At 36.3% G+C, this 26,592-nt stretch overlaps 1 protein-coding gene across 4 annotated transcripts in view; it reads right to left on the bottom strand.

Annotated features, from left to right (window-relative positions):
- The window catches only part of CDH8 (cadherin 8), a 140,640-nt gene that overhangs the window by 1,905 nt on the left and 112,143 nt on the right, over positions 1 to 26,592 (bottom strand). For all 4 annotated transcript variants that reach the window (XM_008491636.2, XM_030457619.1, XM_030457620.1 and 1 more), the window contains 2 exons: positions 24,257 to 24,374; positions 374 to 625 (listed from right to left, as the gene is read on the bottom strand). In XM_008491636.2, the coding sequence (XP_008489858.1) occupies positions 374 to 625; positions 24,257 to 24,374 (370 nt within the window). The remainder of the gene's footprint in view (positions 1 to 373; positions 626 to 24,256; positions 24,375 to 26,592) is intronic.

Here is a 26,592-nt window from a genome sequence, read left to right as displayed (position 1 = left end):
ATACAGTGCTTCTTATCTTGTAAACTATAATGCCTCTTATGCCTTTAACATCTAGAACAAACTTATGTAAGTTGTAGAACATGCAACCAATCTATTTTGCATCATGTGGAACTTGGTGCTATACTTCCTACTTAGCACACCTGATCTGATTTTAGGTTTCACATTCCATACCTTGCATGGGAGACTACTTCAGGCTGGGAATTTGCTTTACATTATCCAATTCTTAGTAAGCTGGGTCCTGACAGGTCTCTCAGTACTACTGCACATTGTGCTCAGTAAGACTGTATATTCTTATGTGTGACTTCTCCACTTACTTACAGCCACCAAGGAATCAGGAAAGTTTTTACCACCAGGCTGTGAAATGAATACATACCTAGCAGCAAAATGATGCAGGCTAATATTGCAATCAGGGCTCCCATGCTGAGTCCAATGGGCAGGACGTATGCTTCAACGTTACAGGACTGGACAATCCCATCACTGCTGCAGCCACAGACCCGAATGGTGAGAGTGCTGGTGCTGCTCATGGGAGGATTCCCACTGTCACTAATGATGATTGGCAGTAGATAAACTTCTTGCTTCTGCCGGCTGAATCCACTGTGCTTTGCCAATATGCTGAGAGTATTATCTGGAAAAGGGAAAATTTGCATAGTTTCACCACACAGAGTAACTGGTAAAGCCCCAGCTTTTTCCTATTGTGTTCAGAAAACCTCTGCACGAGCACAGAAACACCTTAATACACTCATTATAGCTGCAGCATGCGACACAGAAATCCTTCCCACTTCTGCCTGGCTGCCCACAGCCCAACATACACGTTTTCTTGCACCACGTGCTATGCTCTTACTGACAATCACTCATTTTCACCTCTGCATACATCCCTAAAGACATATTTCCAGCATGAATCATCACTGGTTAGCAAGTCACACAGTCATAAAAATTCAACCAGTACAACAGTGAAATGAAATGTTAAAGTAACCCAAACTTAATAACGCACATTTATCAATTAAAACAAATGTTCCGTGCATTAGAAGCAGAAATTACACAATATTTTGCCCTGCTAGAAAGGATACCTCTTTTTTTATTAAAAGACAAAGGAAAAGCTGAATGTATTAAAAAATGCAGGCCTAGCTTTTGGTGCTCTGAACATTTAGTAGACGTAAATGATGAAAAGAGAACAAACCAAAACAGAATTTATCCCCTATGAAGGCAGATAGAAGTAATTCTATGATGTTCTTTCCTCTGTACACATATACAGATAATTAATTTGAGAAATATAAAGGCATGCTGGCTGCACAGCACCTGACCTTGACATAAAGTTACTTCTTATCAGCTCTCATAATACATGTGCTGCTATCCACTTGACTGGTGACAGTGGTCAGAAAAATAAAGGTAGTACAAAAGCAAAGATGGGGAAATGAGGGATTAGCAAAAACTAAATTAGAATTCTTTGCTCTTTGTAATGTTTCAACACGATTTCAGAAAGGTGCCACTTCTCAGAAAGGTGAACTTCTCACAGGCTGCCAACAGAGGCTCCTTTATCCTTAAACATAACACTGAATACGGCTGTGCCAGTATTAGGACTCATGCCATTTCCTGGCAAATACAGACATTTGCTTTCCTATGTATATAAAGCTGAACACTTAACTCATGAATTATACATGCGTTTTTGTCCTCTTTTGCATGCACAGTTAAACCTCTCATAGTCAGTTCACCATCACTGTAACTCTGAATACTTGCACATATCATGTAGTGCATGTGATACTTTAAATATTATTAATTGTAATTAATCTTTGTAACCAATTAAGAAATAAGTTCATTTTACTTAATCATATTGATTCTCTTGTGCAGCAGTGAGAATTGCAGATTCTAGCCATTTAGCAACATGCTATCGAACTTCAATGATCTTGTATGTGCCAGAATGCTCATGTATAGACCCTGATTAGCCTGATTAGCACGTCAAATATTCAAAACACTTTTATTTATTTACTAACTTAAATATTCACTTAGTGTTTAACTGCTTTATTCTGTGAAAACCCCAAACAACTGACTCAGTATTCTGAGTTATATATACTGAGTGCGTGTTGACTTGTACTAGTTTGACTTTTGCATTCTTTCATCAAAAATAACACCAGAAATTAATAAAAAGATTCTGACAGGCATATAGAGTAGGAATGAGTGTGTCCTACTGAGAAATCCAATGACAATTTAAAAATAAAGCTGCACATCGCATTTGGGAAAAGGAGATTGTAGCTCCTTTTGTTAACCTCCCTTCCCCTGTGCTACCAAAGCTAATTTTGCTGAAGTATCATGAATAAAAGTAAGCCTCCTGGTATTTGGTGCTGTAAAATGGGCACGTGCAATCACTAAATGCCATTCTATGGAAGGAAAGAAATTACTGAGAGTTCTGTGGCAGGCATAAGGAAGAGAAGACTTGAAAGACAGGCAGCGTTCACATGACAGATGCAACAAAGACCTGGTTCCTGACTTTAAACAAAAAAAAGGTACCTGAACTACATGACAACGTGTGTATGCATATACATAGAGAGCTGTAAGAAAGATTTGTATTGACTTTGATCTTGGTACTGGTGAGGTACTCACTTGAAAACATGCAATAGTTTAGAAATGTTTAATTTGTACTGTGATCACCAGGAACATTTCTGACAGCCCATGATACCTGTGCAGCATATATCACTGCCCCAGTATAAAAGACACGTGTCTGCTTGAAATAGCTGGCAGCCTACAATGTACAAAAAACAGAAGAAGCAGCAGAGGAGGATGAAGGGGAAAACAGTCATAAAGCCAATACTGTAAAGACATTTTTCACACACACACACACACAAAAAAAAAAAAAAAAAAAAAAAGAGCAAAAGAGCAATCTTTTATTCTTGAAGTCTTTCTTAGTGAGGAGGCATATTAATAAAGCATAAAGGTAACTACAGAATATAATGATCACAGAATGAAACATTACTAAACTTTAAAATGTCCTGAACCTATATCAGGATACCAATCACTATAGAAGTCATAAGGTTAATTCATTACTGCCATAAAACAAAAGATGAAGAAAGATTCGTTGATATTTAAGCTCATGGAATAATTATCTTATACAAGAGGAAAAGAAGAAGGCTTATTTTCCCTTTTAGTGACTAAGAAACTGAAATTCAAGTAGTGTCCATCTCAAGTTGGACCAGATGATCCTGAGGTCTCTTTCAGACTTGTATTCTATGATTCGGCGATTCTATTATTTTAATTAGCAGACGTTTAGAATTAAGCAGAAACTGCTCTCTTCCTTCTTTGTTGAATGTGTCGGAGATTTAAACACACACATGTGCAAATTAACCCACTTCCAGCGTGAGACTTGCTCTCCTGGAGAAGGGCAAGGAGCTGTTATCATAGAATCATAGAATCATAGAATAGGCTGGGTTGGAAGGGACCTCAGAGATCATCGAGTCCAACCCTTGATCAACTACCGCCACAGTCACTAGACTATGGCACTGAGTGCCATATCGAGTTGCTTTTTAAATGTCTCCAGGGACGAAGAGTCCACCACCTCCCCAGGCAGCCCGTTTCAATGTCTGATCACCCTTTCCGTGAAAAAATTCTTTCTAATATCCAATCTGAACTTCCCCCGGCACAATTTAAGACCATGCCCTCTTGTCTTACTGAGAGTTGCCTGGGAAAAGAGACCAACCCCCGCCTGGCTCCAACCTCCTTTCAGGTAGTTGTAGAGAGCGATGAGGTCTCCCCTGAGCCTCCTCTTCTTCAGGCTGAACAGCCCCAGCTCCCTCAGCCTCTCCTCATAGGATCTGTGTTCGAGTCCCTTCACCAGCTTGGTTGCCCTCCTTTGGACCTGTTCGAGGACCTCAATATCCTTCTTGAACTGAGGGGCCCAGAACTGAACACAGTACTCAAGGTGTGGCCTTACCAGGGCTGAGTATAGGGGCAGAATCACCTCCTTGGACCTGCTGGTGACGCTGTTTCTGATCCAGGCCAGGATGCCATTGGCCTTCTTGGCCACCTGGGCACACTGCTGGCTCATGTTCAACTTCCTGTCAATCCAGACTCCCAGGTCCCTTTCTGCCTGGCTGTTCTCCAACCACTCTGTCCCCAGTCTGTAGTGCTGCATGGGGTTGTTGTGGCCAAAGTGCAGGACCTAGCACTATGCTAGTAGCAGTTATGTTAATTAGTAACTGTTACGTTAAATAACACTGTAGTTAAGTTTTCCTGCATATGACTGTGTACAGCTTTAGCAGAGTCACTGCCGCACCTATTCTGCTGTGTATAAGGCTCATTTTTTACCTGTTAGCACTCTTTTCCTCCTCTCCACTCCCTCATTTTCAAACACTGAAAAATAACTTTGTCCATTTGGCTTTCTCCTGCAAAATGAAAAATATTGCAGTGTATGTTTCATCCGTAATCCATTTGCTTACAAATGAGAAAAAGCCTTTCAAATGAGAAAAAAAGCTACGTGAGGCTCAATTCCAGCTCTTTCTGTCCTCGAGACAGAATCCACTAAGATGTGTCACATCTGTAGTCCTTTATTCAGAACTCCAGAGATTTTTACCGTTATACTATAGTGACTTCTTGTGCCCTAGAAATGTGTTCTGACACAGTCTGTTCCTTCATACAAGCCTGCACAGTCCTTCTCTGCCCAAGCCAGAGCTTCCAGCATCCCTGCCCTTTACAGATATGCAAAAGAGGTAAAGGCACTTGTTTTAGGAAGAAATAGGAAAAAAGCAGCTCCTCCTGTTGGTGACAGCTTCAGATCCCTTCCATCTTTTGTACACACTCACTGCTACTCTGCCAGGTTCAAAGAAATTCTAATAAGTCAGAATCAGAGAGTAAAACAATCTAAAAAAGGAAGAGTACTATAAAGAGACAAATAGAAGAGGACAGAAAAAACAAGAGAAAAGAGGAGAGATGGAAAAAGTAAAACGTTCTTTTCTGCCAAGGACTGAAGCTATGCTGACTATAAGAAACTGCCTGGTACCAGTAGTAGTTATCAATTCAAGTTAAAAAAAAAAAATCAAACAAAACATAAACAAGATACTTGGAACACTAGCTGAACTATTTCTGTGTAAATTAAGGTGTAAAGGTTGAATAGTCAGTACTAGGTAAGAAAAGATGAAAGACAAGGAGAGAATAATTTTTTTTTTTAATGCTGCTTTAGATTTAAATTCAGTTTGTTGTGCCTGTGAAAAAAACTGCAAACAGAAGTAGTCACTAGAAAAAGGAAAATGGCAAGCACTCTGTTTTGCCTTGGGACTTTTGCTCATCATCAAATTCCTTCCTCTTCTTTGCTATGTCATAAAATAGATACACCTTGGAGTTGCTGGAGACAAGGCTCTTGAATGAAGAACAATGACTCTCTAATTGACATTTTAGTTGATTCCTAGAAACTGAAAATAAATCCTAGCAGTTGTTTAGCAATAAACTCAATTTGTCTGATTTGCTTTCTCCACTCATGGACATTGTTCTTACCCATCACTGATAGAACTGCAGGAATCTCCTCCAGGAACAACCTCCAGCACTGCTGCAGGAATTAACTTGGCAGCAGGTGCTCAGCTGGAGAGGGGACAATCACTTTGCACTCATCTTTCCAATTAACCTGCTGATCCTTCATTATAGTGCTGTTCAGGTTATTTATTTATTCATGTTACTTTTGCCAAAACAAGGAAAACTACATGAGGTAAAAAAGACCCCTTCTCTGTTAGTAAAGTTCTAAGGTTACCAGCCAGAGGCCAAGAGAGACACCAAGTCTTCACCGAGTCAGTGGGGTAAATTATTTGTGAGGCCCTTTGACACTGTTAAGCAAAATAAATGCCCCGAATACTACACCCTCTCACGTGGGGAAGGGATTGCAGAAGCTCATTGAAATGCCAGTGTCCTATTAACTGCCTTTTCACTGCTGATGTGCCAGCTACTAGGGATGGACCAGGGGCTATGTTCTGTCCTGTACGGTTAAGGAAAAGAGTAAAGTAAGTGATCTTAGTAATTGTCTTAACTCATAAAAAAAATATAAAATTTTCATCAGTGTTAGGTCAAAGAGCTCCAGGAGTACATAACTACAATTCCGACCTGGAGCTTATTTTTACCTTATTATAAACAAAAAAACAAATCAGTCATTTAAATTACTGGATGACACTCAGCTTCTGAAGTTTAGAAGCAGATCTGCAAAACAACCATGAAAGAGACTGTTACAGGAATATCTCCCTCACAGATGGAACAAGGAATGAGGATGCAGAAGGTCTTTGCAAGATCTTCAGTGTGATTTCTAGATAAAAGTAGTTCAAGTAACCCCAACTGAGGACATGCTTTTTGAGAAAAAGTTCATGTAATGATTATAATACAAAGCGACTTTTGTATTTGCTGGACATGAGTGACTTGAATGGGCATTGACATCAATCTAGCAGTGAAATTAGCAGGCAGCAGTCAACTTCATCTTGCACTTTGTACAAAAATGCACGTTGCAATTTCAGTCAGCCAATAACATGACACAGCAAAAGTAAAAAACAAAAGCAGTTTACATTCAAGTGTCATTTTTCTCTGCACACATTAATGCAGTTCTTTACTTTTCTCATGGTCTCTTTAATATTTTAAGATCAGTGGACTCCCCTGCTGTGTGACCTTACACCTACATCGCTCTTTTTCTGTCTTCATTTCTATCGCTTTTATAATCTTCTCAAAAAGATCAAATCATTAATGGTATTAATTTCATGGTACATCTTCCTGGTAGAAATTGTTATCTATGCTGGGTATGTTACTTATACAAAGAAAGAATTTTAGATGGAAACTTTACAGTTAGAAACACTAGAATGACAGAAATATGTATTTCTTCAGGTTTATTAGGGCTATCTTTTTTGTACATTTTTTAGTCTAAAACAGATTCTCTGTAATAAGAGTTCTTTAGCGCAAGTAGAAGAGCAGCAAGAATATCCTTACTCTGACAATCCCTGATTCTTATGATAATAAAAAGAGGAGGATAGCTCATTCATTTCCTTTCCCAGTTCATAAATGGCAGCTACTCTCACATAAAAACTTGAAATAACTGAGTAATTAAGTTGTTACCATAAAGTTTTTGGTGGAAACTGACGAAGTACAGGAAGAAAAAATAGCACATGCAACATTCTGAGAGATGTTAACTATTTAATATTTAGCAGTTACCTGCAAATGCACCAGAAGAGAACATTTAAGAGAATACCAAGCATTTCAGCTCATTGCATAACTATTAAATCATGTATGCACTGCCTCTAATACTTACTATTCAGTACTGGAGACCTTGCAGTGTTAAACACAGATTTTCAAAAGATCTGTATAAATACTGATAGTTTTGTTTTTCTTCAAAATTCAAACATAATGACACAGAAATAGAGGAATATATATTCCTATTTTAGAAACTGGGAACTAATAAAATACTCAGAACGCACAGAAGTCTCAAAAAGTCTCAGTATATATTCCACAAGCTGTAAGCCCTACCTTAATCATTATTCTTTTGCATATTTTACAAATTTTATCTAGGTACACACCATTCTATGAAAAGATTTCCAAATAACACATACTTAGGCTGTATTATCAAGTGCAGAAAAAAGACCAATGACTGTAGCCCCAACAATTTTCTAATCACATTTGATATCTGTCAACTCAACTATTTTGAAATTATTTTGTTTTTATTCCCCTAATCACAAAAGCAGTGGGAAGGAATATTTATGACGTGCTTTCTGATCTAGCACAAAATGCAGAGGCTGCAACTCAGAGCATAAAGTCAGTGTTCACCTGGTAGAAGAATGTTCACAGATGGGCCCGAAGATGAAGAACCAATTTCTATAATTCAGACTACACTGAAGTACAAGTTGGAAGCATCAATTTCTTGCTTCCAAAGGAATGCAATTAAAATGCTTTGAGAGATACACCAGTGTTCATGTAAGGCAGTTGTACTTATTTCTGCCTTAGGCTGTAACATTTTCTAGAGGAATACCTGATTAAAAGGGAACAGTTTTGAGTTTACATGCCATAAACTTGCCAGTTGTTACTAGATGAAAAATAATCTACTCATAGAATTATAGAAAGGCTCGGGCTGGAAGTTTCCTTAAAGATCATCTCATTGCACTCTCCTGCATAGGCAGGGACACCTCCCACTGGACCAGATTGCTCCAGCCTGGCCTTCAACACTCCCAGGGAGGACACAGCCACATCTTCCCTGGGTGACCTGGGCCAGTGTCTCATCTCACATAGTGAAGAATTTCTTCCTAAAGTTTAACCTGAATCTACCCCCTTCCAGTTTAAACCCCCTCACCCCATCACTACAAGTCCCTCCCCAGCTTTCCTGTAGGTCCCCTTCAGGAACTGGAAGGCTGCCTGAAGTCTCCCTGGAGTCTTCTCCAGGCTAAACAGTGCCAACTCTCTCATCCTGTCTTCACAGGACAGGTGCCCCAGCCCTCTGATCATCTTTTAGGTATAGCAATTTTTTTTCATGATTAAACTTAGTATTTTCAACATGGGTGTATTTATGCACACTGAATACATTTTTCTGAGATCTAATATATATGTAAATATATATACATGATGGTGTTATGTGTAATATTTTACACATGTACTAGGAAAATCTTCCCTGGTGAGTGTCCCAAACAAAATCCTGTTGAACAGCAGTTTACAAGGAAGATCACTCTTTGCCTAATCTGCATGGTTGAGGCATAAATGTTCTATTGAAGTAGAAGGCTTATAAAATATTCTGAAAATAAAAAGATGCCATTTTTGTAGTATATTTTGTCTGATTTATGATAGCCAAACCATATGGGCACTGAAGCATTCACAGGTATTTCAAACTGACCTGCTTTTCATGAATGTCAAAAATCTGTGATATCTTCAGAAAAGCAGATTGATGACAGTTATCAAATTTGATGGCAGACAGCAGGTTGAAAATAAAAAAGTTTTGTGCTATAAAAATTCAGCTGACTGATCAAACTGTCTTTCCTGCACCACAGTAAGTCATATGCCATACTGACATATATAATGGCAATTCACTAAACATTCTAAACAATGAATTTTTATTTTTCTAGAGACCTGAACTTTCCAGAATCCCTTAAAGCACCAACAAGAACACAGGAAAAAAAAGGGGTTTCATGGGAGAAAATAGATTGACATGGAGAACTGGAAAATGTCACATATTTTGTATCTTGATTAATTTTTCTTTACCAGTTGGCCTAAGTAATAATAACATGCCAAAACAGAGCTGACACAACAATTGAATTCAAACAAGGAATAAAAACCTAAACACATTTCCAGGTCATATATTCCTTTGCAGAAATAAAAAATGCTGCTGGGAATTTTGAATCACAAGCAAAGTAATATTTAATCATGTATAATAAATACATCACTTTCATATGTTAACATTTCTTGGAGAGGAGAATAATCATGTTAATACCACTCTGATGCAGAACATGCAGTAAATAAATTCTTGACAGAATACAAAACCACAGACAAATAACCAGCAAACTGATGGAATAAGCATTTCCTCCTACCTTTTTCCTTTGAAAAGTGTGAACTTTAGATAATAGTCTGTATAATTTCTAGTTCTATTCCTTTGCAAAAGTCTGAACTTTAGATAATTGTCTCTTAAGTATTCTAAAACTTTCCTTTGACCTTTAGTCCAGCAGAGCTATAATCAAACATACCTATATGGTCACTTGCAGTCTAGCATCAACTCTAACATTTTGTACCTTGGTTTTTTAACCCGTTAAAGAAAAGAAAGATAATCTCTGCCAAGGAAATAATAATGTGGAAGCACACATTGAGTCTGAAACAATACTAGTTTTATTACAAATGAGGCAGAGGAATACTTAGGACTTAGTATCTTTCTCTGTCTTTTGTATACAGATACTCATGGCAGGTCCAGCCAGGAAACTTTGGGCTTTGGGTCTGTTTAAGACACAGAGTTACCACAGTTGTCTGAACTGACTTTAATCTTACCCGCTCTGACGTTACGCCCATTTATCTCTTCTGAATCCCCCGGTGCCAGTTATGATTGACACTCCCATAAGCTGAAGCAAATTCAGTGAAGATGTAAGATATGCTAAAACAGCACTGCCTTTTGCCTCTCATTTTTCTCCTCTGTATTCAACAAGCCAGCCACAAACTTGTTTACTAATAATCACATTGCTTTGACATGCTTTACTTTATTCGGATCACATCACTACATGGCGTGTGCATTGAATGTTACATCTGTAAAGTGTAAGAATTAATGCAGGTTGCCAAGCTCTAGTTTAGAAAGAGAGATGAAATGGCTGTCAAATGTGCTTAGCATTAAAAATACATTATTAAAACACCAATTTGCATAGAGTGATGGATCATTTTTGAAATCTACACATTCTAGTTAGTTCTATTATCTTGTTATTTTAACCAAAAAGTTTCAGAATGTAATACTGTGTGTTATAATGCTTTGATTAAAAATGGCTATATATTGCATTTGAACTAAGAACTTTCCACTACTGCGCTACCAGATTCCAACAAAATATGGCAAAAATAAGTAAAAAAGTCAAAATATCCCAAGTTTTTGCCATCTCTATTTCTTTTTAGGGATTACGGATTCTTATTCTTTGTATGAATGTGTACTTACAAGTGCAGCTTAGGAGGTGAAACCAATGAAAGATATTTATGAAAGGAATCTAAGCCCCTCAGGTCACTGTGAGACACAGTTTTACACATGACATCGATTTGAAGTTCTTGTATGTGCAAAGCTAAATCTCCAACAGAATCAAGGAAAAGCAAAGTACTTGTGGTAACTGATGGAAGTTCCAAAAATTCCATCCTATGTTCTTTACCTTCCTTACTCTGTTCTAGGGTATAGAAAAGTTCAAAGCCTTTGCAACTATGAAGACAATCACAGATGTGTGAATTGAATCTTTCTTTCTAGAATGTAAACTAGGAATGCCATGGTAAGAATAAGAAAACTTCAGAAGGAACATTTTGGTTTTTAAACGTGATGTGCTTTTGGCATTGAACTGAGCTTCACGCTAAGAAACTGAACATCCACTGCTCTGTTCCATGATGATTGTCTTCTCCAGTTCTATGTGGAACATATACATGCACACAGTAAGAATTAAAAAAAATAAATTACCAGTAGATCATATAACAGTCTTTTAAAACTGAATCTGAAATCAGATGTATCATCCATATAGAAGTTTTGTTACAACAATTAGAGCACCATATCATTGTATTTTTATTATACTATTATGTGTTTTTATAATGTTCATTTTAAAATACAGTGGTATATCAGAGTATAAAAAAACAACCATCGTTTATTGGCATGTTCCCTTTTTATACTGGAGTAATAATGATCATGTCAGCAGCTCCATTACAAAATGCCCGTTCTCCGGGGTTTATAACCTTGCCATAGCCACTTACAGTGAGAAGAAATTTAGAATGTATACTCACTGCCAAAGAGCATATGAAGTTAAATATGATTTAGCATGGCTGAGGCATTTTCAGTCAAAAAATAAATTAAAAAAAATTTAGACTTCACATTTTCTTGTGCTGGTACAGCTTAAGAAAAAACAGTGACTTTGATTTTAAAAAATGCCAGATCCTGCAGTTCTTATATATGCAGAACTCCCTTCAACTTCACTAATAATAATTTGTGTGAGAGAACTGAAAGGATTGCCATTGTACATTTTTGTAAATGTCATCAAGAGTTATATTAAATTCTTGCAATTTGAAAGAATGAAATGCTATGGTGTAAGATTGCCCCTGGGCACACAGGCAGCATGGTAATGACTTTTTGAAGACATTCTCATATGCAGATTACATATAACAATAACAATTTGTATCATCATGCCATTAATGGCAGTAATTTATACCTCTGTCTTACACCCAAAATATACACATTATGTCCTATTATGACCACCTCAACGAGTATATGTGTCCTATGGTGAAGACTAATGGTCACTTGAAATGCAGGGAACAGCAAAATGCATCTGGAAAAAGAATTTCAGTAAGTGAAAAAACCAATTACTTTTCTATAAAGTGGAATAGATTGTGTAAAGTTTCCAAATGATATATTCCATACACTCTTGGGAACATTACTGCACACCATGTAAACATTTTGTAGAGAAAACCTATCATAGCCAGGAGTTCCAAACTATCACACACCCTCAGGTTACTGAGAATCAAAGTAGGTCTAAAGGAAGTCATATGCATATACAGGTTCATTTCAAGATGGGCATGTACTGCAAGACCCTAACTTTGCTATATATGTTGTGAACACAGCACATTAATGGAAATAAAAAGGAGCCAAGGAAAGATTTGAATTCTGCCTCACCACTGATACTACAAAGTCAATTCTTGTGCCTGTAATTACCTGCAAACTATAGCATCAGTTCATAAATGTCCTAGAATTTTCATAGAATCACAGAATGGTTGAGGTTGGAAGGGACATCAGGAGGTCACCTGGCCTAACATTTGCTCAAGCACAGCCACGTAGAGCCCAGGACTATGTCCAGGCAGATTTTGTCTCTCTCCAAAGATGGAGATTCTGCAAATATTAAAATATTTGTTTGTTACAATTGGAATATATGTGCAACAAAACAGATTATATCTTATTGATTAATTCTCTTCATATTAACCTGCAAAGTTAATATTTCATTCTAGAAAAAGCTGTTCATTATAAAAAGTTTTGAACTAAGTGGTTCTGGTAGACAGACTGCATTAGAAGTCTATGAAGTTTTTAGCAAATACGTCTTTTTGTCTTTTATCTCAGCTGAAGACAAGCACAAAATATGAGAAAGTTGATTTGTTACAAAAAATCATTTGTCTGATTTAAAAATAGAGCATAGTAGTACAAAGACAGAAGTTGTAATGCTGTGAGACAGATAAAGATGTTATAGAAGGAGATTCATGGTCTAGAACTGAGTCTAAAGTACATTTCTCTGTATTTGGTATTCCAGCTTGTATCAAAGATCCAACACTGCTTTAGCCACAGTTGTCATTAGACTGGGCTTCCTCATTTCCTTCCCTGAGCCATGGAATAAATTGATATTTTGTAAAGGGGAGTGTCAGAAGAAGCCAAAGAGACACCGTAATGCACTCTTCAGAATCTTATTCTTTACCAGCCCATAGGGAGCTGCTAATATCTGCCATTAATGTCATACACAATCAATGTGTTAAAAAAATGTCTGCAGTGTGTGCGTGGCACAGTGACAGGCACAGTGATTATTTAGTTGTCCAAAATCATACAGGAAATTCATAATCAAGGTATAAAAACTATTCTGAACTCCAGAACTGTTCCTGAACCAAATAACCATCACTCTTGTAGAGTGCTCTTAGATCTCAATGGTTTAATTCTTACTGGGGCAAACACTGTACAGTTTACAGAAAGTTTATATATGATGGATGAAAATGTTATTGAAAGTGACATGAAAGAGTTAAGCAAGGTTAGGGACTGACAGGTTCAAAAAGGCTACATCAAACATTTTGATCATATTTCTTCTTATTCCCTATACCCTAGCTTTTAGCTTTAATTTCAGGTAAGATTGAAATAAAAAAAAAAAATTATATAGAAGAAAAGAGTCAGTGTTCACGTTTGAGACAGTCCAGCATTCTATAGAATAGAGCTGAATACTTTCATCACCATTCTGTGATTATTACTGATGCTCATTTTAGAGTTTATGACTGTGATACCTAACTCCATTTCAAACTCCACAAATCAGTCTTAATTTCTGACTTTCATTATAGAATCAGATGTATTAAAAAAAACCCAAGCATACAAACAAACAAACAAACAAACCCCAGAATGTACATAGCCTATAGCAAAAGTAAAGTTCACTTACTTGAGCTCACAATTAGTTTAGGAGAAGCTGGGGTGACCTGACATATCTTAATATGGGCAGACAGCTCAGCTGACTCCCTGTAGTCTGACTACACTTCCATCCCTGCTACTTTCGAAGGACCCCAGCAAGCTCTCTGTCTTCAGCACCATCAAGCAGACATCTGGTCCTCTTCTTGAAGTTCTTCTATTTATCTCTCCCTAACAAGCTGCCTTATTATCTCACTTCAAACAGGGGCCCATCTTCACTCCCTGTATAATCAGCACTGATTACCAAGTATGCACATCCTATCATTTTAGGATATGTAAACTCTCTCCCCAGACTAGACAGGTCAACTTATGTATTTAATTTATTTTCTGTATTTGGCTCAGATATCTTTACATTCAGTAAAATTGTTACTCTACATCTTTTCTAGCCTCTGAATGGATTGCATTCTAGGAATATTTAGTATATAAATATTAAATACTAATAACTACACAAATATCTCATTAATTACTGAATGCTCACCAAACAAAATACGTCCTAATTAGATAGAATTAAAGACCAACAAAATGACTCTTTTAGAGTATGGCCACCCATAAATAATAACAAAATCAGAAGTTGATGGGAAAATACCATCAGTGGTACGAAAAACCTCCAGCAACACAAAAAAAGCTTTATCTCCCTTATTCTTTAAAGCATTACATGCAAAGCTCTGGTTAAAGTGATTTTAAAAATCAGATTTCCTTCAGTTTGTCACTGCTATTCTTGCTGTTGCCAGAGAGATACAGCCCATACTTGAAAAGTCCCCTCCTTAAGAGGAGTAAGGAGGAAATGAAAGGGTATGGAATAAATGCAGCCACACCAGACAGGTTCTGGAGAACATACAGACACAGAGCTCACAGATCACCTCAATGAATGACTGTCATTCCAACAATAATTACTTCTTTCCTGTATACTACTCGCGTAATTCATTCAAACCAAGATGCAAACTGGAACATGGTCTTTGTCTTCTAAGTTCACATTATTATGTTAGCTGTGCAATAGGTTAGCAGACAAGCTTTGAGGCTAAGGGTGAAAAATTAATACCTTCTATTTTAATAGAGGAACTATGTGCAAATAGTCTCTATACTTTATATCCATTATAATGACAAAGGTAGACTGTGCTAATCAAAGGAAAACAATAGCTAATCTGTGATGGTTCCTTCTTACACTATTTTCACTTTAGCATGCTTGGATTCCTCCTCTAGCAGAAGCATGTTGGGATTCTTTGAATCTTTACTACAACTGAAACCTTAAAATAGGACTTATTGTCTCATTTATAGATAAAAGTACAATTAGTGCACCTAATAAATTAAGTGGCTTTCCTCCTCAACAAACTGTATTATAACATGATAAGAAACAAAGAAAAAATTCCATGATGAGAGAAACTAATACATTCACAAGGTGGGGAAAAAAAAAAAAAAAAAAAAAGAATTTTGTGCCATAAGTAGGTACTTAGAGAAAAAAAGCCAAATATTCAAACCAAAACCAAACAATGAGATGAAAACAGGGACTTGTTAAGATGCAATAGGTCTCTCTCAGGTAATATACTAAGGTGGTGAAGGCGTGGAGGCCCTACCAGAACCTTCAGGTCTAGGTCATCATTACTACTGCTCAGTGTATTAAACATATTACACAACAAATCAGACATAGTGCATTGTCCATGTACATTTCCACTACAGAAATTGTTTCTTGCAGAAAATATGGAGGAATCAGATCCATCTATGAAGTTCTACTTTGGCAGAAATGTCATAACGTATTTTCTGAAGATTAAAAATCTGGAAATTTATCTCCAAATTGAGAGATTATTTAGAAACATTAAAATGAAATACTTTTGAAGTCCTAGATTATAATGAAAATTAATGCTTGCAAGAAGTTCTGGTTTTATATTAATGAGGGAACCTTTGAAAGTTAAAGAGCTATTGGAACACAATTTCCAGAGAAATGGTATTGTAGATCTCATTGTTGTTCTGATAACATGTTGCTGAGAAATCTTCAAGTCATAAAGAACAATGTGCCTTTCTGTCAGTTACACAGTTGTTTTAAGAACCCTAATTAGTTTATTTTCCCCATTATGCGACTGAAATTAAGTTACACTGAAGATTCAATTTGTTGTTACCTCTGTTTTTTCTTTCCTCTACATTCCACATAATTACTAAAATAAACTTATTTTCATGCTTATTTGCTAACCAAATTATTCCCTCTTCAGTTTTGTTTTCATAATCTTTTACCCCTGACTTAGTCCTTAAAACTCATGGCAGTGTTACTCACTTTTCTTTAGTTTTATTATGAAACTAAAGAGAGAAACTGGAGTAAGAGAGATAAGTACATTAGAGTATCTGAGCAGGATGAAACTTCTACAGCAGGAAAATTCACAGCTGTCCAATCCATCTCCTCATCACGAGTAAGCGCTGTCATACATATGGTGCACAACACTGACCTCAAATCTTTTTCAATCAGATTGCATCTGGTTCTTAATTAGTTTGATTTATAAAATGAAACATAATTGGTGCCTTGGCAACACTATGTTGCTAGCAGCACAAATAATAAATTAAGAATGACTGAAGTAAAAGACTCTTTGGTCACGTATGCACCAAGGCATACTGCATATATACAATTTAACCCTGTATTTCTTCACTCATGTTTCCTGTTGTTTTGGGATGGGTCACCTTTACATAAATGTCCTGAATTCATATAAAAAAAAAAAAAAAAAAACAAACAAAAAACCAAACAAGCCCTCTCTGCAAGGATTTGATGCTGTGGGAATCAGTTGTATTTTCCAATGTGCAATACAACTCTTTCATAGTTGTCTGAGAGCTTGTTTCTGAGAGGCTTGGAAAGAAGTCATCACAGAATTTAAGTAAAACAGGACTGAAAGGTTAAAGAGCATTTGGAAGAGAAGTGCTTCTAGAGAAACACTTTGCCAGCTACAAAACTATAAAAAAAGTACAGACGTGCTGGGGAACACAGCACTGCTGAAGAAGAGCCAAAAGATGCCTGAAAGAGGACAATTGGCTTACCAGATGGCCCCTTCCTTGCTGGTTCATTCATCAGGTTGGCCTGTCCAGTCGAATGAAGACTTGATGGATCACATCTGGCTTAGGGCGGAGGAGAGAGGGGATCTGTCTGGAGCCCTGCATCCTGAATACAGGAGAGGAGTGAATAAGGTTTCAGATGGACAGAACAGACAGAAAGGTCAAAGTCTGGAGGAGCTTGGTAGCCGAGTTAGCATCTGAAGGGTTGATTCTATTTTTCTGACATTCAATTTCAGCAAGAGCAGCTATGTGCACCAAGAAGGATTCATCTCTTTAACCTATTGAAGTGGTAAAATGCCCATAACCATTGTAAGAAGGGTAAATCATCCAGAGAGGGCTATAAAGTATGTTTGCAGAGGAACTGCACTTAGTCTTCACTTGTTCTGTGGTTCTAATTAGAAGGGAGTCCAGAAAGAGCAGTGATCTGCATGCAAGAAGAAAGATGGGAAAGACAGCAGAAGCAGGTGTCAGTGAAGGAAGTGGCACACAAAGGTCTGGAGTGGAAAAATGCTGTATTAATTTAGTCTTCACTTCAGAAAATATCATCACATCCTTCTATGCCAGGGACGTTGTTTCAAATTGCACTCAATTGATATTCAGCATCAAGGAAAAACAGAACATCAAGGAATAACAGAACAGTCAATAGTAATGATAGTAAAGAAAGAAGAGGGAAAGGAAGCAGAAGACTACCAGGTATGAAAGATATATACTGAGAATATTTGCACCGACATTCTCAGAGTAGATGGGACTAGCACTGCTGTGCCATGGAAAATGCAACCTTGCTAGGACCACAAAATGGTAGAGGAGAAAGGAGCTGAATATATTACTTCAACTGCAGTGTGAAATCATACAATGGAAATGGAAATGCATTCAGTGCCAGGTAAGAGAACTTCTGAGCATTACTGGAATGTATTGAGGTCCCTTGCTAATAGTATTATTAACTTGAAATACTACCAGTCTTTTAAATTTTAAGAATAGTCTACAGATCTATATTACTGATTTCCACCTCACGTTGCTTAGCACTTTATCACTAGCAGAAAGGACTCATCTTTTTGAGTCTTTAGATATAGCTTTTTTACTTCACAGGATAACATTATATCTTAGAATTCTGTCAGATATGTAAATAAGAAAATCGATTACATTTCCTATGAAGAATGATCTAACACAGTTTCTGATCCAAAGCAGTTTCAATCAGTTAAATTGTCTAAGGACTAAGAATGAAGGAACCTGAGTATAACAAATAAGGAACAGCGTTTGCTTTCATTTCCTCTATTATTAAAATACATTATCTCAGGGTCTCGACACTCACCACTTAATGCACAACCACTCGCTCCATGAGAAGTATTTGCAGTAGCTGAATACCAGTTTTGCATATTAATTGAGTGGAAGCTGGAATCTGTCCTTTCCTTTTGCAGGAAATCCATGTTGTCCCTGCCTGCCTGCTCCAACAGCGCTAAGGCAGCTCAGTTTTCTCTCATCACCACACAGCTGGATGAGAATTCTCACACGGTTTTCAGCACAGAGACCAAGACACACCTGAGATGTCATTCTCAGAAAGGGACTTGGACCCAGCAGGAGTATAACTTGTAGATCATAAGTAGGATGTGGTAATTCAGGCCTGTAAATCACATTTTGATTTTAACTGAGAAAGGTAAGTATGCATCCAGGATATAATTAAGTTTTCTGAAATATGTTTTAATGCCAGAAGAGTCTAAATCCATAGAACTACAATAAGTCCTGGAACTTAGCACCTTAAATATCACTTGATTTGTTTTGATAAAATTCAGACCTTTCTACTCAGCAGAATGTCTACATAATCTTCATGTTTTCTTGCTTTAATTTCTATAACTTATAATTTACAATACAAGCAAAAAGAAATTATTGAGCAGAATCTTTCGACCACACTAAAAAGGAAATATTTCAATATTTTTACAATAACAATTTCATTCTGAACTATATAATTCATTTAAAAAATCAATATTCAGAGGTTCTTCTGGTATCCACAGCTTATAAAAATGTTGAACTTAGCTATTTAAACAGCTCCTTTTTCAAAGGCATGCTGAGGGAAAGACTGATAGTGTGATATTTATAATAGATCTCTTCACATTATGGACAACTCCTGCAGAAGCATGACCTCTACCTGTGGATGGCAGATTCTGGAACAGAAGTGCCAGATTATAGGTTAGTTTGTGCTCATTGTTTTTTAAAACAGTGGAATAATTCATCTTCAATTCTACTACTTTTGCACTGAATGCACCTTGCTACGCAATTATTTCTTGAAATTTCTGGTGACAAAACTGTGCCTATTAAAAGAGATGCTGATCAATGCTGGTTCCTCAATTATGCAGCAGATTGTCTTACAATTTTAGATGTAGTCTTCTAGAAATTATTCCATACCACTAATATTGATGGGCATGGTAGAAAGTATTTCCTTATAGGAAATTCTCTTCTTATATGATGCAAGGCACATTTTTGGTCATATCAATTTACTTTAATTTTAAAGAAAATCAGTAACAAGGATGTGATTTGGTATGTTTTAGAGTTGTACTTGTGAAGTCTAAGTATTGATTCAGAAAAGGAATTAAGACGGTAAATAAGCATATTAGAAAGATATAATTATATGAAATGAGCTTTCATTTCAGTATTGCCACTGTGAAACACTCTGTGGAGAAAATGGCAGCTGGGCCACAAAGTTTCCCAAGGCTCCTGAAAAATTGCGTGCAACTGCAAACATGTATGGGGATTTACTGCTCATATCCAAGAGACCATATGGATCTGCTGTTATTCTAGGTGCTCATTTTATATACATCAAGAAATGATGAGTTTAATGATGTCCTTGCAAAGGCAGTAGATACCTGAGGTCAGTGAAGGAGGGCAGCGAAATGGCAGTACCAGAACTGGTACCAGTGATACCTGTTGGCTCTCTAAGGTATAGATTTGGAAAGAAAAGTCAATTTAAAACACAAGAGGAGCTTTAAGTGGCAGCTGAGACAATGGCAGAGAGATTTACCAAGAAATGCCAAGAGAAACTGATTCAGAGAAACTCATTTTAACAAGAGTTACTCCTGTGGGAACAAAAGTCTCACCCCCCCAGGCATGCATCTGACAGATGCTACTAAAAATATTTTCAGGAAAAAGATGTGGAAAAAACTTACAACACAGCCACACAGAAGTACTTCAAAAATGAAGTAGTGCTATTAATTTGGTTAAATTGCTTGGGATATCTAAAGGAGAGGTTGCCTTTTATTTTTATATTCCACTATTTCTAAATAGTTTAGAAATGTTTATTAATGGTGAAAATGTGATGAGAACAGAAAATATTTTAAAATAAGATTTGCAATAGTATATAAAGGCATGGAAGCTACCAGGTATTTCCTTTTAAACACGAGACATTGCTTGTACTTTCAAGGCAGCACAATGAGGAAAAGTTAAATAAGTGACAGGTTAAACTTGGTAGATGGAAAAAGCAGAAGAAACGGACATTTAAACATAAGGTATCATAAGTATAATATACTAAGCATGGTTCAGAATAAGTATTAAGTTCATTATAGAGAACCAACAGAACAGTTTGTTAGTGAAGTGTATATACTGCTTCAACTGAAAAAGAAAAAAACCCACAAACCTCTTTACTATGCAGTCAATAAAATCAGTCTGGTCCAAATTCAGAGCTCAAGTCACCAGATGGACAGTAAATATTTTCGGGAGAGGGGAGGCTACTCTGCAGGAATATGAATGCTTGCCATTGAGATGGCTCTCTGAACCCAAAGATAAGGCCTGCCCATCTTCCAAGTAACCCTCTGATTGCTGCTACTAAACAAGCCCTTGTAGGAAGTTTGAAACACGACATTTATCCAGTAGATGTGCACCATTTCTTCTGTCAGAAGAGCTACTGCATCCAAAGGCACTGTAGAATATTTGTTTTGGGATTTATTCCATTAGGAAACAGAATTTGGAACAAGAAAAATGAAATAGCAATGGAAAAGTAACTTTGGAAAAACTTGAAGTCTCTTTATGGCAAAGATGTATTTGCTAGTTTTTGAAAATAGAAATTACATTGGCAGCATATCAAAATGTTTACATCCATTAAAATGATTTAATACAAATCTTCTGTTCTCACTTGAATAACCCAAGGAAACCATAAGGACATTAGGAATTCAATGCTGAAAATCAGTTATTGCTGAGGGTGCAGCATTTGGGATGTTGGGGATGATCCACGTTCTGGCTTTCGATTTTAGGTAATGCTTTATGAAGACCACTCACCTGAAAAAAGACTGCCAACAGATACTAATCCCATTCCCAGAGGACTCATTTCAATTTTCTGATGACAGTACCGAATCCTTATCAGTTGTATAAATTCTTGTCAGGTTTTTGTCATTTATTGTGATCATGTCTCTTTTTGGAGGGGTTAATTCCATTCAGCTAAGGCACCTACAACACATTGCTAGAGGATATCAGCACCTGTCTAAGCACCAAATATTTTCATCTGAGGTTTTAAGTTTTTTCTGGTTTGACGTTTGCCAAGCACACTACATAAAACATTCAGTTTCACTTTTCCCATTTCTGCCCCTGTGCAGAAACCCAGTGCAAAGACATGAAAAGAAAGTGACCGGTCAGTCTGTATGAGTTTATGCAGTCAAGGATTTGTTATGTCAAAGAGTCACAGGTTTTGTCACCAGGACTAACACAGAAAACATTACATGATTTTCATGTTGCATTAATTTCTTATATTTTTATGACTTAATTTTATTATTTCTCTTGAGAAGGGATAAAAATTTACGCATCTGGCAATCTAGATGATGAGTGTTCCTTGCATTACAGTAGCTGCTTTTTTAGACAAGGCACCAAATCTAAGAAAAACTACTCAATAACAGGACACTAGAATTGAGAAAAGAACAGAAAGAACAAATCAGGAGCTAAGAGAAAGAAAGATTTCTAAGAGGCGATCTAGAGATATTCAGTAAAGATGTATGAGGACATTTACATTCACATTTTTATGTTACATCAGAGAGGCACTACAGCCTCTTCAGTTTTGGGCGTCTAGAGAGGGATTGTAAATATGCAAATTTAGCAGAGCAGACAAATAAAGGATACAGGTATATATGTTTTCAAGGAACAGATTCTACTGTAAGCACAGGATAATTTCTAAAATGCATAATACAAACTCAGGAGAAGTGATGTTTTTCTGTGGTTTCTGATGAAGATTCACTGTTGTGTGGCTCAGTTAAACACATTTGGCAGTAACAACACAGCTGATCATAATATTTGTAGTACATTTAGGCAGCACAGTTAATTACTGAAGGATCATGTGAACTTGCCTTAGGGCATTCTGGAAAGTTGAAACAATGGAATAAGCCTATAGGCTAAAAACTAAATTAATTAATGGTTATGCTTGTGTTCTATATAGAAGAGAATATTCCAAAATACAATCATCTGATATATTCTTTACTATGACAGAGCTTTCTTCACATGGACACTTATTAGTTGAACTAAGGAGAAATTTGATTCATGAGTTAAGGTTTTCTTAGGAATACTGTAATTTTTTTTTAAAATAATCACTAATGTTTATCTAGTCAATCTATGAAAAAAAAAGTCATGGTTAACTTCACTGTTTAAGTGGCATAACTACATACAGATTTACTGAAGATTTATGATGTTTCAATTACATGAACCCTCAACCAAATTACATCCTGATTTTGACTTTGACAGGAATATTTGTTTCCTGTGGGAAGTTCTAGCATCAGCCATGGTCTACAACCCTACAAGAATGGCATACAGAGCTGGAATTTTATTTCTGGATACTGAAAGATTAAATTACAAATGTCTCTTCGAGTGGATTTTTAATTTTTAAGATATTTCAGTTAAATGTTTTAAGAGGATTTAAACATTTAACTGATTCAGCTGCTCTAAAAACTGTGTAAAAGGGAGTGTCAATGCTGTTACAAAATAGGATTTATTCTAAACTGTGTTATATAGACAAGTTCCTCCCTCCCACTCAGATCAGGAATCATTTTGCCATTGGCTGTGGCTAGGAGGGGTCTTTAGTGGTAACAAATTGGAAGGACAATGTTTGTGACATCAGCTGACTATTTAAGCATGAAGAGAAATACTAAGACCTTTCTTACTTTGTCATGCTGTGCAAAGCAAACCACCTCACATTTAGGGAGCTTAAGAAAATTTCTGGTGCACTACTGACGATTGTGAAATGCATTTGCAAGAGCTTTGTTTCATCTTCTCCTTTAAGTGCAGAAGACATACAGAGATTTATTTCCTATGTGGAAGTACACATATAGGTAGAGACACACTTTGTGAATGCTATAAAATAAAAACATATCTAATGAAAAGAAAATTTCAGATATCTAAAGCAGATACAAGAATTTAGGTTTTTGAAGCACTATTTAACAAAATGGTACCAACATTCTTCTTAGTTGAAATAGCTAGAATAAAAATTGAAAACAGCATTTTCTCTTTATTTGATATTTTATTACTTCTGCACTCATGCACATACATCTCACACATACATCTTCCTTACAGTAATGGACTAAATATGGGTCTCCTTCATTATCATTTCAAACCAGAAATAATAGACAACCTTGACTAAAATTCCTGACAGGGACATATTTTTACTTTGGAGGAGAAAAAAAAAAAAAAAAAAAAAAGCAAGCACCAAGATGGAAAAACTTTGCTGAATATTCAAGGTACTAATACACAAGGTACTATTTATAGCATTCCTGTGATCGTTCCTAGCTCTTTCTCACGACCTTCAAATTTATCTGTGTGCCAAAGTAAAGGATCACTGTAAATTTATTGCTCAACAATATTAAATGGGTCTTTTTTCCATCATGCATGAAATTCCACTTCTATAGTACTACTAAATGGCATTATGCCCTTCCTGAAGTGCTCTAAAGCAGAGTGATACAAAGTGCCCTTCTGGGCTTTGCTGATCCAGCAGATTTCTTTCTAGTAAAAGTGCATAACTGAAACACTTTGGAACCTTTATATATACAACAAACAGGCTTAAAAGCTGTTTTGTTTGGGGGATTTAGTAGACACTGAATTTTATGCTCCCATCTGTATTCAGTCAACATAGGATAAACATTTATTTATCAACACAGTTTTAGATTTTCATCTTACAGCATATTTCTGAAATTTACATTAATAGAAATGTAGCAGACAGCAAACCCTTCTGGACCTCAATTCAGTATCCATTTTACTTTCTTATTATCTACTGTAAGATGTTGAAAATAGTTTAAGAGATATAATGAAGGTGCCCTTAAACTGATTATCTACGTTGCAGTTGCCCAAGGGATGAACTGGTAAAGTATCCGCACATCAGCAAAGCAATTCGAGACTAAGTTGTTCAGATACACATTATATATGTCTCATATTTACCTTCATTTTTCTTGATGGTGAAATTTGGATTGTTGACCATTTCAGGAAGAAGACTGTACAGGAAATAATGCCCATTTTTAGGATCATCTTTGTCAACAGCACTGACAATCTGAATTATCTACAACAAGAAAATGCTCTCAGTAAGTATTCACACTCCTGAAAAACACACAGTATTGAAAAAACCACATTCCATTCTATTGGACAAATTCTTATTTTTCTACATGCCAGATTAAAAACAGTAATTTATATTTTTGCAAGGCTTTTCCAGCCCATAGACTGAAAGTCTGGGGGACAGGGATTGTATCAGGCCCATTCAAACTGTTTCTAGAACAAGGAAGCAAAGAATAAGGATTAGATGCAAAGGAGAGGTCAGTAGAAGCTGCTGTTGATTCAGGTAAGTAACAAATTCTTATTCAGCAATAAAGAAGGAGGAAAACTGTGTTTCAGAAACACTTATGATGCCTCTATTTGTATTTTTTAACTTCATTTCAGTGAAATCTTGCTATTCCTGTATAAGTACAATAGGTTTGTTTTAAAACACCATTGTTACCAAATGATTCCAAGAATAATGCAGGTTACTAAGGTTGACAGGAGAAGAGAGTGTTTGGATAGTCTGAGCAGCCCAGAAATATGAAGGAGGAAATATTATTTTAAAATAAACAAGGGGGTTGAAATTTTTTTTTTTTGGTATTTGATGTGACTGTTTTGGATTCAAAGTTATTTTCAGAGAAGTAGAAACAAAGGCAACTGGATCCAGATCCTGCATGCACAGCTGAATTTCAGTGGTAGTTAGAGCTCATGCTAGATGAGGTTTATAAGAAATTTAATGAGAATTATTGACCTTTCCCACGTTCACTGACTTTAATAACCTTTATGTCTTATGTAGCTATTTTTGTAATACTTAAAGCAAATGACCAATAATTTCTTGGACAATTAAATTCAAATCACTACAATTTTCATTTTTAAAAAGTATAGAAAAATATGGAAACAGGGTCTGATACTAAATCCATACAATTATACTTCAAATTTTTAAAGCTTCACAAACAAAATGCTAAAAACTAATGTACTGATTTTGCTGCAAGAGGAAGTACTATCACTCTGGATATGTTACATTTATGATAACAATCAATATCTCAATATATGTTCATCAAGAGCTAAAGAAAGGATAAAATCTTACTAGATAACCAAAAGGAGCAACATAAAATAGAAATACATATATACATAACGGTGTTTGAGAAGGTACTGATAAAGGCATAGATAATTTGTAAGACAGCTTAGGAAGGAATGTGAGGAAATTAATTTGTTCCCTAATCATATTCTGGGTAGGTCAGGTTTATTATCAAAAATCTAGTGGAAAATGTTTTTGATTGTTTGAATATCAAATCAATAGATTCTTTCATTGATAACTGCACCTGCCAAGGTGAAACCTGGACTGATATGATTTCAAACATATGTATGAAAGAAGAAACCTAACACAGCTTCTGCTTATAGAAATAGGTCTCCAATGTAACATCTGCATAATAGATCCTCAAGAGCTACAGAGAGAAAAAATATAAGCAGCTCAAAAATACATAAGCAGGTGCTGTTTGATCCACTGCAGAGATGGACCCATTTACAGATGTGGAACATCTTCAGCTATCTCCTCACAGAGGTAGAAGGTACTAAACTATCCACATGCATCAGGCTCAGGGCTGGACTAGGTAGTAGTAACACTACACCACAGGTAAGTGCAGTGTAGAATGAAAAGATGAACAAGCATTTTAATACAGATATATATTTATGATTATTATTTTCTAACACTGCTAGCATGGGAAAGCGATAGGGGGAAAAGGATAATGGCACAGTGAATTCTTGAAGGTCAAGTGCACATAAGAGATGCAGTTTATCAGATGGTTATGCAAGTTTATCTCTGCTGGCTACATATGTGTTAATTCTTCCAGCATTATGTAAGAGTTGACTGTGAAGATTCACTTCACTGTGTCCAGGTTTTCAATTAATATACCTGACAGCCAGTGGCCAAGAGCATTAGCAACAAGGGCTTTCAGCTCACAGAAAGGTTATAAAAGAACTTAGAACATAATCTACATTAGAAATGTTAATGAAATCAAAACTGGGCTTATTCTTTGTCCTTGTGGGTTTTTTGTTTGGGTGTTTTGTTTTGGTTTTGTTGGGTTTTTTTCCCCTCCCCAGGAACTACAGATATCTCTTTATGTCCTATAGAATTCTTATATTGCAGTTATTTCTCTCCATTCCCTTCCTTGTTTACAAAATCATTCTTTCTCTGAAAATGCACCAAAAATTATATACAAAAGACAGGCTTTGTGGAATATTACATT

The sequence above is a fragment of the Calypte anna genome, chromosome 11 (assembly GCF_003957555.1).
Source record: "Calypte anna isolate BGI_N300 chromosome 11, bCalAnn1_v1.p, whole genome shotgun sequence".
Classification (NCBI taxonomy): domain Eukaryota; kingdom Metazoa; phylum Chordata; class Aves; order Apodiformes; family Trochilidae; genus Calypte; species Calypte anna.
Note: the sequence above shows the minus strand (reverse complement) of the source record. Positions and strands in the feature narration are given on the sequence as shown.